Here is an 18,680-nt window from a genome sequence, read left to right as displayed (position 1 = left end):
CATCTCATCTTTCATTTTGGTAAGACTTATTTTCCCTCATTTACTTGTTTTTACAACTTTTTGTGGTTAAGGCACCATTGTTGTGACCACATTAGGCTTCTTAGGGCTTTGCTAGGGTTTTTTAGTGGTCTCTAGCAGTCATAGGTTTAAGGAGGGTTTATGGTGGTGGTTGCTGGAACCCTGGTAGGTCATGTATGTTTGTTGTTTGACGCGAGCTACCTTGGGTGCTTGAACTAAAAGCAAAGTGTGGGTGGTCGCCGAGTTTTTCGAGCTCTGACACATATTTGCTTCTGTTTTAGGATAAAGGCAGCTATCATCATGTCTTCTTCGAGCAGTCATACCTTTGATCTATATTTGATTCTCCTGGGCCGACAATTCTTGGGGCATAATCCTTGAGGTTTTTGATGATATTTGCATAGAGTTTAGACCCTGATGCGAAAGCTCTTCTGACCACACCTCATAGGTTCGCAAGAACCACAATCCTCAATTGATGCCGAGGATCTAAAGCGCATAAATGAACTTATGTTACGTGGCAGTCTTTGAGTCCTTTCTGAGGTGCGGACTGTCTATTCTTGCCTACCATTTCATCGACAATGTTTTGAGATAGTCACATCGTCCTTCTTTAGTTGTTTGCGAATTCATACATCATAATCATAGGTTTTACATAGCATACCAGATAGTTGAGTTGGGCGAGCCATTAGTTGAAGAGCTCGTCTATTTGTATGATTAAAAAGGGTCAAGACCAACATACTACACTCTCCAAGGTGAGAAAGGTACATTTTAATAGTCTGGTCGACGTTTCAAAGAAGGTCCCATATTGGGACTCTCGGTTTTCTATTATAAGGCTGGGGAGACCGATGTTTTTGCTTCGAAAGCTAGTAAGACTTTGACCCCAGTGTGTGCGAAGAGTGTTTTCAAGCTCAACTGTCAGGCTGATTGAATTTCATTATTTTGCAGTAAATGTCAGTAGTTTTCACCTCGCGATGAGCTTATAGATGCTTCAACGCTTTAACAACCTCTTCGACAAGGAGTGCAATGTCAACGAGATTATCTTGCTCCCTCGGTTAAGGCATATGACTTTTGTGCGGACAATGCCAATTTCAACACCATCCTTGAAAAAGGTAAATGTTTACTTGCTCTTGTTTTTTTTTTTTTTTTTTTTTTTTTTTGTGTGTAGGTCCCTGATTGTTTACTTCTCCTTTCATAGAAATATGAGCTGAGAAAGCAAAGGGCCTGAAGAACAAAACGGTAGTGCCCGAGGCTCCAAGAAATCATCGGTTGCTCTAGCGAAGAGCAGCATACGGATACTACAGGAATGGTTAGGCAGGGTGTCTCATACCCATCCCTTAAGTGAAGCGGTGGCAAGCTTGGGGAAGCCCAAGTGCTAAGAAGCCTACGATTGCCCCCAGGGCAGTCGAAGGGAAAGGTGTCTTCGAGCCTCAAGAGAGGTTAGTGAAGAAAACTTTCAAGCCAACTGAGGCTCAGGGAGGAGAAGGCGCTTAAGCAGCATGATAGCTCGAGCAAGAAAAAGTCGACTAAGCCGTAAGGGGGCTTTGGAAAACAAAAGGTTGCCAAGCACAAGGTGGCTCGGGCAGAATGTCGTAAAGTAAGTTGGTGGCCCGAAGAAGTCCACAACCAAGAAGAAGTTTGTTCCCATGGGCGAAGCTGTCATTCCTATGGGAAGCAAATCAAGCTCCCTCAACAGGGAGGCAAATTTACAGAGGATGCAGCTTGAGCTATGCTCAATGCGCTGATGCCTCATAGTCAGGGACGCCATCATCCCATGAACTTACGCGAGCATTAGGTACGCATTCCCTCCACAACTGTTGGCTTGAGTAAGCAGCTACGTGACCAAGGTATCAGTAGTTCGCCCCCTCTTCATTTTTTATATACGCTTTCTTTATTCCTCGTTGATTTTATTTTTTCCTTTTTAGGCTTGTGTGGCAACATGCTTTTTTTATGAGTGTTACCCCACTTGGAGGGCACTCACAAGGGATGGGAGGAAGCAGAAACACTTAAGGAGGATGCCTTGGCTAGGGCCGAGGTAGCAGAAAGGAGGGACCGAAACAGGCCGACCTTGAACGACTTAAGAGGAAATCAGCCTTCGTTGTAAGGAAAGGGTATTCCTTGACAAGATTCAAGCGAGTGAGATCGCTTGGGTAAAGGCTGATTCAAAACGGTCGAGGTTGAAAAGAGTTTGGCACAACAGCGAGGTGCCAATAATAAGCTAAACTCCGAGCTCACCTCGGCTTAAAAATTGCCTCGTTGGGAGCAAAGTTCAAACAGGTCTCACTTGATCTTGTCTAGGAGGCAGAAGGTCAACAAAAGGTTCAAGGCTAGTACTAAGCAACTTAGGCTCAAAATCGGGGAATTGAACGAGGCTGTCATGAACCGAGCTTGGAGACGTCAGTCTTCCTTGTGCAGAAATTGTGGGAAGCTTATCCCTCGATCGACTTCTCTTTTCTTCTACATGCTTATTAGAAGGACGTTGACAGATGAGGACTGAGGCTCAAAGGATGGTCTATGTTTACTAGGACGACTCCGAGCCCGATTGAGGGCGAGGAGGAAGTCAGGGAGGAGAGGAAAATGCAGGAGTTAAACAAGAGGTCAAGGATCCGGTCCCCTGGCTACACTCCCACCTATTGCTATCAACCTTCCTCTCGCCAAGGCTCCAAAGGATGTCTCGACTTCAACCCTAAAGAGGCTTCCAAAACTCCCACTGTCTGATCCCTTTGCCCAGATTGGTGACGATCTCCCTAACCTATGGCGACAATGCCCTCGCCCCTCCAACTGCTTAGAATTTTTTTTTTTTTATCTTTTTTTTTTCTAGTTTAGTTTGTAACTAAACTTTACCATTCATGAAAGATATTTTTAGCTATATCTGTCGACCAATTTCTTAATTTTTGTAGAGTCACTTTGTTGCTCAATTAGACTTATCATAAACAATTCAAATTTTCTCCAGTTACGCTTAGCTCATTTTTTGATAAACTTTTTTGAATGCATACAAGTAAATCTTGTGCAACAACTCTAAGCTGGACTGATTGCCCGTCTAGAGTTTTAGTCGCTGGCTTATGACCGATTTTCCTTCGACATGTTTTACTTGAATTTTCCCAAGTGTAACTTTGTCGGTTCGGGAAATTTCACCCTTAATGAATTGAATTTTTGGTGTGGCTTACGAGCTAAACTGCCTTTTTTCGAACTCTTGACTTTGATCACGTGGTTGCGATTCTGAAACAATAGATATAAATGATAAACAATAAATACACAAAAATTTATGAACAAAGAAAACTTTATGAATAATACCTCTTTTATTGATAGAATTTTGGCCATAAATACTTTACAATGAATATAGGAGAGAAATAAAGCGTGATTGGAACCCGAGATGCTTATTGGTAATAACTTTGTAAATGCTCTACATTCCATGCTTGCAGTACGACTTCACCATTGAGGTGTTTTAATTGGAGGTTCCTAATGCAAGCTTTTCGGAGTCCTAAATGGACCTTCCATTTGGGCCTAAGTGCCCCCAAGTTCGGGTTTTGTGTACCCGGACAACCTTTTTAAAGACTAGGTTGCCCACTTCAAATTCTCTATTCTTGACCTTGGAATTGAAGTATCATCTAACTTGTTACTGGTATGAGGCAAGCCTTAGTTAGACTGGTTTGGTGTTGTTCAATTAGGTCTAGCCTTAGTTGGAAAAGATCTTTGTTTGTTTTTTCATTGAATACTTCATTTCGAAAGAACTAATCCCTACTTAACTAGGGCATTGCTTCACACCCGTATGATAGAGAGAATTGGGTTTCACCTATCGAGCTTGGCTATCATTCTATAAGACCATAAGCCTTGGCAATTCCTCGGCCCATCTTCCCTTCAGGGCGTCGAGCTTCTTCTTAATGGTGTGCTTGATTATTTGTTCACAGCCTCAATTGGCCATTAGCTTAGGCCAATAAACAGCGACAAAGCTTTTCTTGATTCCCAGCCGTTCGCAGAAAGATCTAAAATCCTTACTATCGAATTGTTTCCCATTGTCGGTTATTATTGTATGAAATTCTGAATCTACAAATGATGTTCTTGTAGATGAAATCCTTCAATTTGTTCGATGTGATGGCAACCAAGGCTTGGCTTCTACCCACTTATAAAGTAGTCCACATCAACCATTGTGAACTTAACTCCCCTTTTTCCTTGGGCAAAGGGTCTATCAAGTCGATTCTCAAATTGCAAATGGCTAAGGGCTTGTCAAGTAGTTAACTCTTGGGGTAGAGCTCATAGAACGATCAAATCTCTGGCATTTGTCGCATCTGCACACATAGTCTGCTGCATTGTCAAAACTGTTGGTCAGTAATAGCCTTGACAAAGCACCTTGTATGCTAGAGATCTGCCCCCTACATGGTTCCCGTAGATGCCTTCATGGATCTCTCTCAAAACATACTTTACGTCTTCATGGTCAACACACCGCAAGAGCGATGAATTGTATCCACACTTATACAGTTTGTCATTGATGAGTGTGTATAGAGCTGATTTTACTCGGAGTGTTTTGGCTTCATTTCTTTCTTAGGCACTATTCCATCTCTTTGGTAGGTAATTATTGCATCCATCACACTGTATCTCTACCCTGTTACTAAGATTGGTTCCTGTGGAGCGAGGATGCTTGGACTTGAGAGGAATTTAATAGGTATCGATTCTGTCTTCTCTTGGCTCATTTAGGAGGCAGGCGAGCTAGAGCGTCAGCCATTGAATTCTTCTCCCTTGGGATTTGAAGAATAGTGAAGTACTTGGACTATTCAAGCTTGAATTTCACTTACCAAAGATAGGATGTCATTCTATCATCCTTGCTTGATATTCCTTGGTAATTTGATAGACTTGCCCCCATTTCCTTGGTGAGGCAGATCCCTTCGAGCAATGTCTCATACTCAGCCTTGTTATTAGAGGTGGCAAACCTAAATCTTACTACGGCTCTGATCAGGTTTCCTTGGGACTTTCGGGCAAGAGCCCAACTCTTCCCCCTTTTCATTTGAGGACTTGTCTACTTATAGACTCCATTGCCATGGATCATCAAGCTTGGGTTTCTACTGTTCGCTTATCTCTAAGGTGCTTGCCCTTGGCAGGTTTACTTCTCCCTCGAGGTGATAGGAGAATTATAAAATAAAGTCTACCAAAGCCTGACCTTTTATAGCTATTCTCAAGATGTACTTGATATTATGTTGACTCATTTCCATCGTCCACTAAATCAATCTGCCCGATGCCTTGGGCTTCTGCACTATCTTTCGCAATGAAAAGTTTGTGAGCACATGTATGGAGTGCGCCTAAATTGGTCGCAATTTTTGAGCGACGTTGACAGTGCATAGATGAGTTTTTCATCGCGGGGTATCTTGTCTCTATGTCGAGCAAACTTTGCTTACATAATACACCGTACCAAGTTGCGTTAATCATGGACTAGATACTGACAAATATAACAGTAGTAGCTCACCTTGGACAGGCTTTGATAACAAAGGTGGCTGCCCCAGATGTTTCTTCAATTCCTGGAAGGTTGTCTCACACTCTTTTGTCCATTTGAAACCTTTTTCCCCCTTCAAGGTCTCAAAGAATGGTAAACACTTTTTTGTGGCTTGGGAACAAACTTGCTAAATGCAACACCACATGCCCTATTAAGCTTTGACCTGTCTTATGTTGGTCAGGCTTTTCATGTCCAAAGGGCTTGAATCTTTTCTAGGTTGTCTTGACACCTAACTGATGACTAGGAAACCTAGAACTTTCCCAAGCTTACTCCAAAAGCACACTTTTGAGGATTGAGTTTCTTCTATATTTTCTGAGGATGTTAAACATTTCCCCTAGGTGCTCAATATGGCTTTTGGGCGACCTTCGATTTGACAAGCATATCATCAATGTACACCTCCATGTCTTGCTGATTGCTCGGTGAACACTTATTCACCAACTAGTAAGTCGCCCTAGCGTTCTTTAAGCCAAACGGCATAACCTTGTAACAATAAATACCCCATTCAGTAATAAATGAGGTGTGTTCTTCATCGGGCTGATACATCAAGATTTGTTATATCCTAATTATGCATCCATGACGCTAAGTAGTGTGTTCCCAACTGTCCCATCTACTAACTTGTCGATCCTGGGCAACGAAAACTGTATTTGGCAGACTTTATCAAATCATTGTGAAGTCGACACAAGTTCACCACTTGCCATTCGACTTTTTCACCAAAGACTGAGTTGGTGAGCTAGTCTGAGTATTTCACTTTCTTGATGAAGTTGATGTTTAAGAGCTTGTCAACTTCATCTTTGGAGCTTTGGACTGTTTTGCATCCATAGGTTTCATTTTTTGTCTGATTGGTTGAGCTTTTGGGTTGACATTCAATTGGTGGCACATTACCTCGGGGCTAATCCCTACCACATCTGCATGAACCCAGGTGAATACGTCAGGTTTTTCTTTAGGAACCCACTAATGATTTGCTAGCTCGTCGGTCAGACTGCTGCCAATTTTCAGCACACGAGTTGGGTCTTGCTCTTTAACAAATACTTCTTACAGCTTTTTTGTTGGCCCTGTCGCGGGCTTTTCCTTATAGATGTGAGAATTTATGGTGTCCTCTAAGGGTCTGAGGTTTGGCTCAAACTCTACGATGACCATGGTTCCAAGAGTGGCCATTTTAGTAGCATTAATGGCCCGGTTGTAACATTTTCGAATTCTTTTCTACAGCTTCTAATCGGCAACCTCGCCTGGAGTTGGGAACCTCATTGCCTGGCAGTGCAATGAAGTGACTGCACTCATATCATCCAAGATCGGTCTTCCAATGATGACATTATAGGTGGTCGGGTAGTCCACTACTAAGAATTCTGCCATCACTTGTCTGATCTTGGGTTTTGTCCCAGTCATGGGCAGGTCGATCATTGCCTTAAGGACTAGGCTGTACCCGGTGAATCCATAGAGTGGCGATGGACACCTCCTTAAGTCTCTCTCCGTGATTCTCAGAAGCCGCCAAGAAAATGATGTTCGCTGCACTGCCATAGTTGACTATCAACCTAGTACTCTAGCATTGCCGATCCTGGCTACGATTATAATCGCATTAGATTGTGACGAGAGATTCTTCACATTCTTCCACTATGAATCCTATCTCGCTCTCTTGTCTGGGCTGCTTTGCTGGCTTCTGTTCATAGCTCATTACTGCGGGGACTGAATCTGTTCTAGCCTCTGAGCTATTGCTTGCGAGGGCATCTTGAGCTCCCTGCAATGTGGTACCCCCTAAATCATACCTTCCAGAACTTCATTGTTGGCGTTTGTCGGGGCTTGTTGCATCTAGTTATTCTGCTCGCCAATATTTTCGCGAGCAGTGCCTCCTTAACAAATTCTTTTAGGTGGCCCCTCGAATCAAATCTTCGATGGCAATCTTTAAAGCTCGACACTCATTGGTGTTATGCCCTATGTTCTGGTGGTATCGATAATATTTTTGTCGATCTCTTCTGCTCGGGCCCCTCTCATTCTATCTGGAGCCGCAGTCTCTTAGCCTCATGAAAGACTTCATATATATGATCTATGTCTTGTGTAAGGGGGTGTACTCTCCATACCATAGGAAAGGTTGTCTTCCCAACGTTTTTTGTCTTCTGCCTCTTATGGGCCCTGTTTCGATCCGATCATTGGGTCTTGGCCCCTTCGTTTATCAGATGGGTCTTGTTGCCTATCTGGGACTCTTTGCAGTGAACTTCTGGCTAGGGCTAGCGAGCTTTGTACTCTGATGCTTTGCAGCCATCTGGTAAAAACTTTTTCAGGCTCACATGATCTTCACTTTGAGCTCTTTCCCCTTTTCCTTTGCAGCCGCCTACTTCCACTCCCACTCAGCAGTAACCCATGAACACACGTAGGCTTTGAAGATAAGTCTTGAACCTGTCAAAGGTTTATCCAACTGTTTTAACTTATCGCAACATTAAAAATGCAGTGCCTCGATACCATGCCAGAGTTGAGATTGACATTGGGAGGCCTCGATTTTCGGTGCTTCCCGACATCAGTGTATTGTCATAAGGTATCGATGCTCGCCATTGGTCTGGGGTATAATGTTCCCGACCATAATGCCCTGATGATTTTTCGAAACCCGTTATTGCGTCTGAGTAGATTGTCAATGACGCAGAAATCGACTATGCCGGAGTTATTGCTGGATTTTCGTAGGTGATGGTGAGTACATCTTTTGACTTTGTTGTATAACGTGTGGTTTACAAATGTTATTATTATATATGGTATACTAACTAATTAAGAATATATTATTTTAGCATTAAAGGCACTTTGAAATAAAACGAATTAAATTATGTTGAGAATAAAATGTAAAATAAAGTCAAGGAGTGGCGTATATAAAAAGTTAATTATAAACTATCGAGTAAAAAGAAGTTTAAAAACCTTAATCCAATAACACAATAACAATTTTCTGAACAAAATAGTTCTATCTATTTATTAATACCTTAAGAATAAAAGATGGATATAAAGAGCTTTGGGTAAATGGGAAAGTTGACAAAACTATCTTATAAATTGACTAGGAATATGAATATTCATGCAACCAGAAAAAAGATAGCCATAATTGAGTTATCAAATGACATCTACAGCTCTATATGCTAATGCTATCTATATATGTACATGTCTTTCAGAAAAGGAGCTAAACTCGCCAGTTGTTTGAGATGAATCCTAAACTATGGGCAAATTGATGCTTATAGCTTACTCTGCAGAAAGAAGTTTTCATTGACTTTTTTTTGTGAAGTGGATCAGTGGACGCCGATTTTATCTTATTGCTTAAGGAATCCATACCATCCCCATTGCTCAGTTTTGTCCTTCGGACCCCAGAGTTTTATCTTCAGCAAAATTTGTACAATCATTTTCTGCAGTGTGATGAGGCCGAGTTTTTGGGTTAAAAAGTCAACCGATTGGATAACGAATCCTTTAGGGAATAAGTGATAGTTGCAACTCAATATATCTAGAGGATACGGTTGACCTCATGTATATATAAATGAGGTGTAATGTGTATGTTGTTGCAAGAGAACCACTCTTCAATAAAACATTAGCTCTAGCTTTTTGGAAAATTTTCAACTGTGTACATATTAAAATACAACTAGGAGATGTAACAGTTATATTCATATATGACAATAACAATTATCTAAAGAATAAGGCCTGATTTATCCTAATTTAGTGCTAATAGAATCCTAAATCTTATCCGTACCTTTTTCTTAAAATAATTATCTATATAATCATCAGGTATAAGTAATATTCTAAGAAGTTTGTGTTAACATATGTAAAAGTGGAACTTGTATACAGCTGAATTATGTTAGGGCTATTTTTAGATTCTTGTAGCTTAATGTTTAATCAGATTTTCCCCAACTTTGGAAATAATTAGCTTTGAAATGAATTTTCAATATATTTGGTAAATGTTACTTTTATAATTACTATGATTTTCAAAATCTATGATTATGTGTTTGATAAATTAGATTTTTTAATGTAGTTATATGTGTAATGACCACTATTAACAAGTAGTTCACTGGCAATTGACCACCATCGATGATAACAACAACCACTCATATTTCAATTATTTTTATGTTTATAAATAAATTGTGAAATTATTTATTTAATAAATCAAATGTTTAATTAAGTTAAATTTAAAATTTGAGGAATTATGTATGGGTATATTTGTCATTTTACAATATAAAATTAGCTTTAGAAATAATCTGAATTTTAAACGATGACCCTACTAACTTATGAAATTCTTATATAAAATTGATTATTTTGTAATCAGTTTTAAACTTAAACAGTTTCAAAAGTTTGCTACTAGTGAAATCCTTCGCAAGGAATTTTCTAAGATGATGCAGGGTGAATTCGAGATGAGTATGATGGGAGAATTAAATTACTTTCTCGGATTACAAATCAAGCAACAAAAGGAAGGGATCTTGTTGAATCATCCAAATACATTCATGATCTCCTCAAGTGTGTTAAGGTGAATGAGACAAAAGATCAACCTACTCCCATGAGCACATCACTCAAATTAGAAGCCGATGAGGGAGGTAAAAGTGTTGATACCAAGCTTTATAGAAACATAATAGGTGCACTTTTATATTTAACTACATCTAGGCCAGACATCTTGTTTTGTGTATGCATGTGTGCATGTTTCCAATCATGCCCTAAGAAGCCTCATTTGAATGTTGTTAAAAGAATTCTTAGGTACTTGAAAGGAACTCCAAATATTGGTTTATGGTATCCTAAAGGATCTTCGTTTAGTCTTAAGGATATTCAGATGCTGATTTTAGAGGTTGTAGGATTGATGGGAAGAGCACTAGTGGAACATGTCAATTCATAGTAAGTATGTTAGTTTCATAGTTTTCAAAGAAACAAAATTCAGTTGCCACTTCTACCACGGAAGCCGAATATATGTCAACAGCGAGTTGTTGTGCACAACTTCTATGGATGAAGCAACAACTTGAAGATTTTGGTTTTATCATGCATAGCATTCCTATTCAATTGATAATACAAGTACTATAAATTTGTCTAAAAATCTTGTGCATCATTCTAAAACAAAGCACATAGACATTAGACACCATTTCCTATGTGATCATGTTAGCAAGGGTGATATTGTGCTTGAATTTGTTGATACTAGTGAAGAGTAAGAGATGGCGAGAAAGTATGAGAAAATAGAAAAGAAAATTTTCTGAAAAGTACAATCTGTATTTCTTAGTAATGAATTAGTTACATAGTAGCTTTTATACAAAGTAGCTGAGCTGGAGTGGAAGCTAGAGTGGAGTCAACACATCAACTCTCTTTAGTGAACAAGTCAACTTATACACAAATATAAAGCACTCAACACTTAACTATTTCATATCCTAACATTCTCTCTTAAATCAAACTTCTGTAGACTTTTCAATAATTCTCTGACCAACTTTAATACTAACATTCCCTCTAAAGTTGAACCTTTTTATTCTTCAGAAACTCATCAACATCCCTGATCAACTTCAATACTAACATTCCCTCTGAAGTTGAACCTCTTTGTTTTGCAGAAACTCATCATCATTTCCCTTAAATCAAACTTTCATGAAAAGTTCCCATGTATCAGTTGATAACTCCATTACTTTGGCAATTTGCACTAGCACTACTAACACTTCAGCACATACTTGGCTTTATAACAGTAGCATCAAATTAAAACCAGCACTACTAACACTCCAGCTAAGTGAGACTTATTCCAGCAATAAACTAAACATCATTTGCATTAAATCATGATATTTCAGCAAAACAAAATCATAGCAGCAATAACACTTCCATGTTCCAGTTACTTACTAAACGAGCTTATGCTGGGTCGGATAATCGGTTGAGTCGAGCTGGTTCTAGATCGAGTTATAACCTCACAATTCCCCGAGCTTGAAGGAAAAATCACACACACACACACCATCTGCCCCTTAGGGTTTAGTGTTCATTTCGAGCTTCGAAGACTATTGTTTGATTTGATATCAACCTCAGTATTCATCGATAGGGCACTAAATGCAGATTCAGTCGAGCTTCACGAGTCAGACTCATCCCCAGTCGAAGTACTAAACATTTAACCTTTTCTCTTTTGTAATATTCTTGACAAACTTGGAATTTGAAAAGAAAAGGTGTTTGTGTAAATTCCATGCGGTCGTGTTGCATTAAATACGGCAGCCTTTGGCAGTTACTTTTTGTCATGTGTGGGTGACTACAACTATTAACGTGCGAAGTTGAGGCGATGTGCGGTGACGATTATGATTATGGCAGTCTGACGGTTGATCGTCCCTCACAGATGATTGACACGTGGCCACGTCCGAGGGTCGAGATTGTCAACGAATAGAAGGTTGAGATTCACTATAGATCGATGGTTATGATCGAACTTGCCCTTTCGTCTGCCATGTAAACCACTATAAAGAAGGCGAACTCGTCAAAAAGCCTTCACACTTTGCAAAAGTTCCTAAGCTTCTTTGCTTATTTTGTTGCTGCTCCCTCATCTTCACGGTGCTTTCCCAGCAAGTTCATCTCATCTTTCATTTTGGTAAGACTTATTTTCCCTCATTTACTTGTTTTTACAACTTTTTGTGGTTAAAGGCAGCCATTGTTGTGACCACATTAGGCTTCTTAGGGCTTTGCTAGGGTTTTTTAAGTGGTCTCTAGCAGTCATAGGTTTAAGGAGGGTTTATGGTGGTGGTTGCTGGAACCCTGGTAGGTCATGTATGTTTGTTGTTTGACGCGAGCTACCTTGGGTGCTTGAACTAAAAGCAAAGTGTGGGTAGGTCGCCGAGTTTTTCGAGCTCTGACACATATTTGCTTCTGTTTTAAGGATAAAGGCAAGCTATCATCATGTCTTCTTCGAGCAGTCATACCTTTGATCATATATTTGATTCTCCGATGGGCTCGACAATTCTTGGGGGCATAATCCTTGAGGTTTTTGATGATATCATTGCATAGAGTTTAGACCCTGATGCGAAAGGCTCTTCTGACCACACCTCATAGGTTGCGCAAGGAACCACAATCCTCAATTGATGCCGAGGATCTAAAGCGCATAAATGAGACTTATGTTACGTGGCAGTCTTTGAGTCCTTTCTGAGGTGCGGACTGTCTATTCTTGCCTACCATTTCATCGACAATGTTTTGAGATGATTCAACATCGTCCTTCTTTAGTTGTTTGCGAATTCATACATCATAATCATAGGTTTGTACATAGCATACCAGATAGTTGAGTTGGGCGAGCCATTAGTTGAAGAGCTCGTCTATTTGTATAGATTAAAAAAGGGTCAAGACCAGACATACTACCTCTCCAAGGTGAGAAAGGTACATTTTAATAGTCTGGTCGACGTTTCAAAGAAGGTCCCATATTGGGACTCTCGGTTTTTCTATTATAAGGCTGGGGAGACCGATGTTTTTGCTTCGAAAGCTAGTAAGACTTTGACCCCCAGTGTGTGCGAAGAGTGTTTTCAAGCTCGACTGTCAGGCTGATTGAATTTCATTATTTTGCAGTAAATGTCGAGTAGAATTTTCACCTCGCGATGAGCTTATAGATGCTTCAACGCTTTAACAACCTCTTCGACAAGGAGTGCAATGTCAACGAGATTATCTTGCTCCCTCGGTTAAGGACATATGACTTTTGTGCGGACAATGCCAATTTCAACACCATCCTTGAAAAAGGTAAAGTGTTTACTTGCTCGTGTTTTTTTTTTTTTTTTTTTTTTTGTTTACTTCTCCTTTCATAGAAATATGAGCTGAGAAAGCAAAGGGCCTGAAGAACAAAACGGTAGTGCCCGAGGCTGCCAAGAAATCATCGGTTGCTCTAGCGAAGAAGCAGCATACGGATACTACAGGAATGGTTAGGCAGGGTGTCTCATACCCATCCCTTNAGGTCGCTAAAGCGAATATTGTCAGGTCGCTCTGGCAGAGTATCGCAAAATCGTGCTCGCTGGGTTCTGTACCGAGCTCATCCCGTTCAGGTCGGGGCGAGTAAAAACTCCGACATGACTTAGTTTCCAAGGTCCGACCTTCGAACCTTAAAAACTAGGGGGCTTCTGTTATACCCGGGAAAACAAAGGGCTGACATGGGAAAGTCACGTGAAGGGCGACCTGCTCCCGTCAGAGCAGCATGCACACGTCAGACCTGCCAAGTGATGTGGAGCCCACACGCGTCCATTCTCCTGCAACAAGTCGTGCGATGTCAGCTTGGAAAAAGGGAAATGGGACATAAAGCCAGATTATATACTGACAATCACACCAAACCACGGATTTAGTGATGATTATACGCTTCGGTTCAGTATAAAATGGGGAAGACCCCTTCCTTAAGGGGATTCGGTCATTTTTACATAAAGCAACAGAAATCACTCTCTCTCTCTTGTAAACTTCTCTTTGACTTTTTCGTCTGATGTAAGTCAGCTCGCGACCGCGACTTGACACTTACTAATATCAATGCAAATCAGTGGACGTAGGACTTGCTATCTTAGCGTCCGAACCACTTAAAAACCCCCTCTATAATTATTTTACTTTTCATACATTCCATTTTCACGTGCATCGAACAGTCAATCGATATTAAACACGTAAAAATTCGTTGGTGTAAAATCCAGCATCAACAGAAAATATATATATTATGAATAATAAATTCATACAAGTACCAATTCATTGCCTATATATACATGATGATAAATTCTAGAATTTATTTATTTACATAATAATTCATTAGTTATTATAACAATATCACCTGTTGATACAAAAATTTGCACCAACCAGAGAATTTTGATCGACCTTGATGGGATCGGAATAGATGTGCGCGTGATTACGAATAATCAGTGAAAGACAAGTATTGAATGCAATAAAGTAAATGACAATGAAAATTAAAAAAAAAAAGATTATGATTGATCCGAACTGTAATTTCGATATTCTTACGATTGGGCACTGTAATTGCGCAAAGATTGTTGTTAATCTAGTCATTCCCACAATATCTGGGATCTGAAGTTATATGAAAATTGATTGAATGATCATTTGAGTTGTTCGTGACTAGCTTGTGCTCGGTCAAACTATATGTTGACAAACTTATGCTAGATCGGACAACTAGTAGAGTCGGACTGATCCTAGGTCGAGCTACATCCTCGCGGTTGCCCGAGCTTGATGGAAAAATTATACACAACACCACCTTTAATTAAATTATTATTCATTATTTTTTTTCAGTGATTTAAGTCCATATACTCTATATTTTGAATTTTATATCAATTATCTTTCTATGTCTTTAAATCTTTATAATTATACATTTTATTATATGTTTATAATCTAAATTAATGAGATAATTAATTAATTGTAAAAGAACTATATATTGGATATAAAATAAATATTTCATCGTAAAAATATATATTTATAATCTAAATCGATAGGATATTTTAATAAATATTGTAAATAGTGAACCTCCACCACTACGATGGAGGTAATGAATAATGCTAGATCTATAACTCAATCTCACAACCTGATAGCTCGTCATTGGTTAGCTTATAAAATAGGTTCCACCTACTTGTATGGACCCGTTTGCCCATTTGCGAGCTAACCAATGACGAGCTATCACGTCGACGATTGTGAGAGAAAATTGTAAAATTGAATTGTGTACCTAACATTACTCGTCTTCTAACCATCCAAAAACTTGAGAAGCTAAGCAATATCAATCACATCTCTTAATTTTCTCACTTTGGTCCTTGTTATTTACTTTATTTAGTTCATATTTCCTTTCATAAATTATTACTAAATATCACTACTAAAATTTTAACAATAAACTGAATTATACAATAACATCAATTTGGTACCTTTGATTCTATGTTCTCGATAACATCATCAATGAAGCAACCCAACGAAGAGAAGGAAGATCCACCCTCCATCAAAGCCTTTCTACTCTTTTCACTCATCTCCACCATCCTTTTCTTTATCTCACCATCACTTTTCATTAATTTTTTTATTCCTTTCTCTATATCTTCTGCAGTCACTATTGTTAGACTATTCCCAGAAATCTCCTTAATATAGTCCATTTTAATCTCAACCGCTAATCCCAACTCAATCACCATCTCAAAAGCGTTGAATTGTTGATCAGCATACATAGGCCACGTCGCAATTGGAACACCAAACCATACGCTCTCCAACACTGAATTCCACCCGCAATGTGATACTAACCCTCCGATCGCCTCGTGGGCCAAGATCGACACTTGTGGAGCCCATCCGATCACCTTCCCAATCTTAGCCGTTCGATCGAGAAATCCTTCGGGTAGCACGTCCGTCAAGTTCGTGTAATCACTAGGGTAACCAATATGACCCTTCGATGGAGGTTGACGTAAAGACCACAGGAATCCATGGCCACTGTGCTCCAGCGCAGAAGCTATCTCTTTCACCTGATCTTCATCAAAGCTTCCCGTGCTCCCGAAGCATAGAAACACAACTGAAGACCGCGGTTGATCATCAAGCCATTCCATGATCTCTGATTTTGTAATCGACCCACCTGATCCTTGTTCATTGCCATCATCGTTGAGATTCAAAACGGGTCCGACAGTATATACAGGTGGGACGTTGATCATCTTACCATCAGAGAAAGACTTGACCGCATACGATTCCAGCTCCATGAATGTATTCACAATAATACCCTTCACTCCTCTAAGCCTCCTCGCTTGTTCAAAGAAAACAGTAGACCAATCTTTATCTAACAACACGGCCGGCAAAACTCTGACTGGAACTGAGTTAACAAGACTCGGTACTTCCAACTCAGTGTCCGAGTCATTCAAGTCAGTGAGTAGCTTCTTCTGTTCATCAAAAAGAGCTTGCGCGTAAAATTTCAAGCCCAGAAAAGCGGCACTCGAGGTGTAGAAAACATAGCTAGGAACTCCAAAATCATTCGCAACCTCGATCATGCTCGTGCAGAACATGTCGAGAACGAACGCGGCGAGTCGAGGTGAGTCATCGGAGGCTGACTCGGCATGAACAAGCTTAGCGACGGCTTCTCTGACGTTGGATTTGTGGCTTTCGATGAACGAATTGAAGGAGCTAATCCGAGAAGATGATTTTGGAGGGGAAGGATCAACGTTTGGGAGGCGAATGATGTTGATGTTATTGTCAAGTGAGTGAAGGTAGGGATCGACTTTGGTGTCGACGGGTCGCTGCATGACGAGGACGGTGATGGAGAGGCAGTGGTCGTGGTCGAGGAGGAGCTTTGCCAGCTCCACCGTTGATCTCAGGTGGCCGACGCCTGGTGAAGGGATGAACACCAGCTCAGCTTTCTTCATCGTTTTTGACATTTTGTTATAAATGGTAAAGCCAATGAAAAATTGTCAATTATATAAGAAACCAGATATTACGTGACGTGCAAACCACACCATTAATGAATAAATTATAATATAGTACTAAAAAATCAAATTGGAGATAATAATTAATTATAACCTAATCTAGATTAATTTATAATTAAGTGTATAAATTTCAAATTAATAAATGGGCAGATGCTGACTTGCACATGAGTGACATGACTATGAAATATGAATCGAAAAAAAAAAAAAAAGGGTTTTCCCTATCCAGTATTAAGGTTTCTTTTTGTCAGAAAAGCTTTTAAATATTAAATTAAATCAATTTAATATATACATGATTTTCATAATTCAATTATTAAAATTGTTTGAAACATGTAATATATATATAAAACTGAATACCCATGCGGGTTGTTCGCTAGGTGGCACGTTTTGTAACTCGTAAAATTGTTTCATTTTGACACATGGGATTTGTGGTTGAATTTTATTGGTGATGTTGTTGAAGATATTAATTGCTAAATTGATATTCCAAATCCAATGGTAAAATTGGTATAGGGTTGCTCTCTATTGCCATGTTGGATGTGTGGTTAATGAGATATTCTTAACTCTAAGATTCATGAATACCCATGCTGGTTGTTCCCCATAAATACTCATGCAGATTATTTGCCATGTATCATATTTTGGAAGATCTAGAATTGCTCAATTTTGACACATTGGATAATCAAATTGCTCTGTCTTTACACACTGGGTTGGTATTTGTTGTGTCATCTATAATTAATATTTAATAATAATAATAATACAGATGCATTGCATTGACATTCCAAAGATGTGAATTAATAACAAGTATACAGGTGCATTGAATTGCTATTACTTATTGCATTGTATTGACATTGGAAAACTATATTCGTATTGAATTCGTATTTAATTGTGTTGGTATTCGGAAGATCTAAGTGAGGGGTTATAAAAGGGGTGCATGTTCAGTTGTGGATCATCGCAATTTGTTAATTGGTGTCAACAATACGTCTGGTAGTTTGTTGATTGTTTATAGGTCATGTTAGTTTTTGTCAATAATATGTCTGTTCTTTTACTTATTTATTATTATTTATGTTTTTGTTGTTGTTTACAGGTCAAAGATCATGAATCGGCACGGAATAAAGGCACGATGTACGATTGACACTGTCAAATGAATTGTTATTTTGATTCATGCTTCTGAACTGTAAGTATATCTTTCGAACAATCAATCTGTTCTTTGATAATTTTAATATGAAGATTAAGTAACTTTTGTTGTTGCCGTTTCTAGGTACCAATTTTTATACGAATGGATAATTGTTTGTTAACGATGTTGACATAAAATCGATTACGTTTTATTGTGTTTGTTTCAAGGGGATGAGGATATGCGTTTGTTATTTCGTTTGTAGAGTCATTTTTATGTTGAGTCCATTTTGCCGATCAACTAGCATGATATGTTAATTTGTTGATTCTGTTGATTTCATTTTCAGGTTATAGGGAAAAAAGTTGACTTGTTCATACAATGGTCAGTGTGTTCTGTATCAAGTTGTGTTTAGTAAGTCTTTGATGAGGTTATTGATTTGGTATGTTTGTGGTTGCAGCTGAACTGTGTGAAGTACATGAAATAACATGAATCGATTGGCTTACAGTTTCGACCGAATAGTGAGTATTTGTTGTCGGTATATTCATACTATGAGTAATTAGTTTTTCCTGTATTGTTGATGCTGAGTAACATTAAACGTTGATAGTTTGTATTTAGTTTAAATATTTTTTTACTATTTTTTCTATCATGCTATCGATTTGTTCTAGTCGATATGTGAGTATTTGTTTTGGGACTGAATGTTTTATGTTAACAAGGCTCAAACAAGTACTATTTTTGCTGGCTCTGTTTTTAGGTGACACTATTG

General features: G+C 39.1%; 1 protein-coding gene across 1 annotated transcript; it reads right to left on the bottom strand.

Annotated features, from left to right (window-relative positions):
- Positions 1 to 15,265: 15,265 nt before the first annotated feature.
- On the bottom strand, positions 15,266 to 16,779 carry LOC116119228 (anthocyanidin 3-O-glucosyltransferase 2-like). Its single transcript, XM_031405166.1, has one exon. It carries the CDS (start codon positions 16,762 to 16,764, stop codon positions 15,280 to 15,282), a length of 1,485 nt encoding a protein of 494 aa, XP_031261026.1. The 5' UTR covers positions 16,765 to 16,779; the 3' UTR covers positions 15,266 to 15,279.
- Positions 16,780 to 18,680: the final 1,901 nt, after the last annotated feature.

Source organism: Pistacia vera, unplaced genomic scaffold (assembly GCF_008641045.1).
Source record: "Pistacia vera cultivar Batoury unplaced genomic scaffold, PisVer_v2 Contig878, whole genome shotgun sequence".
In the NCBI taxonomy this organism is placed as follows: Eukaryota; Viridiplantae; Streptophyta; class Magnoliopsida; order Sapindales; family Anacardiaceae; genus Pistacia; species Pistacia vera.
The sequence above is the reverse complement of the archived record's forward strand: the minus strand, read 5'-3'. Positions and strand labels throughout refer to the sequence as shown.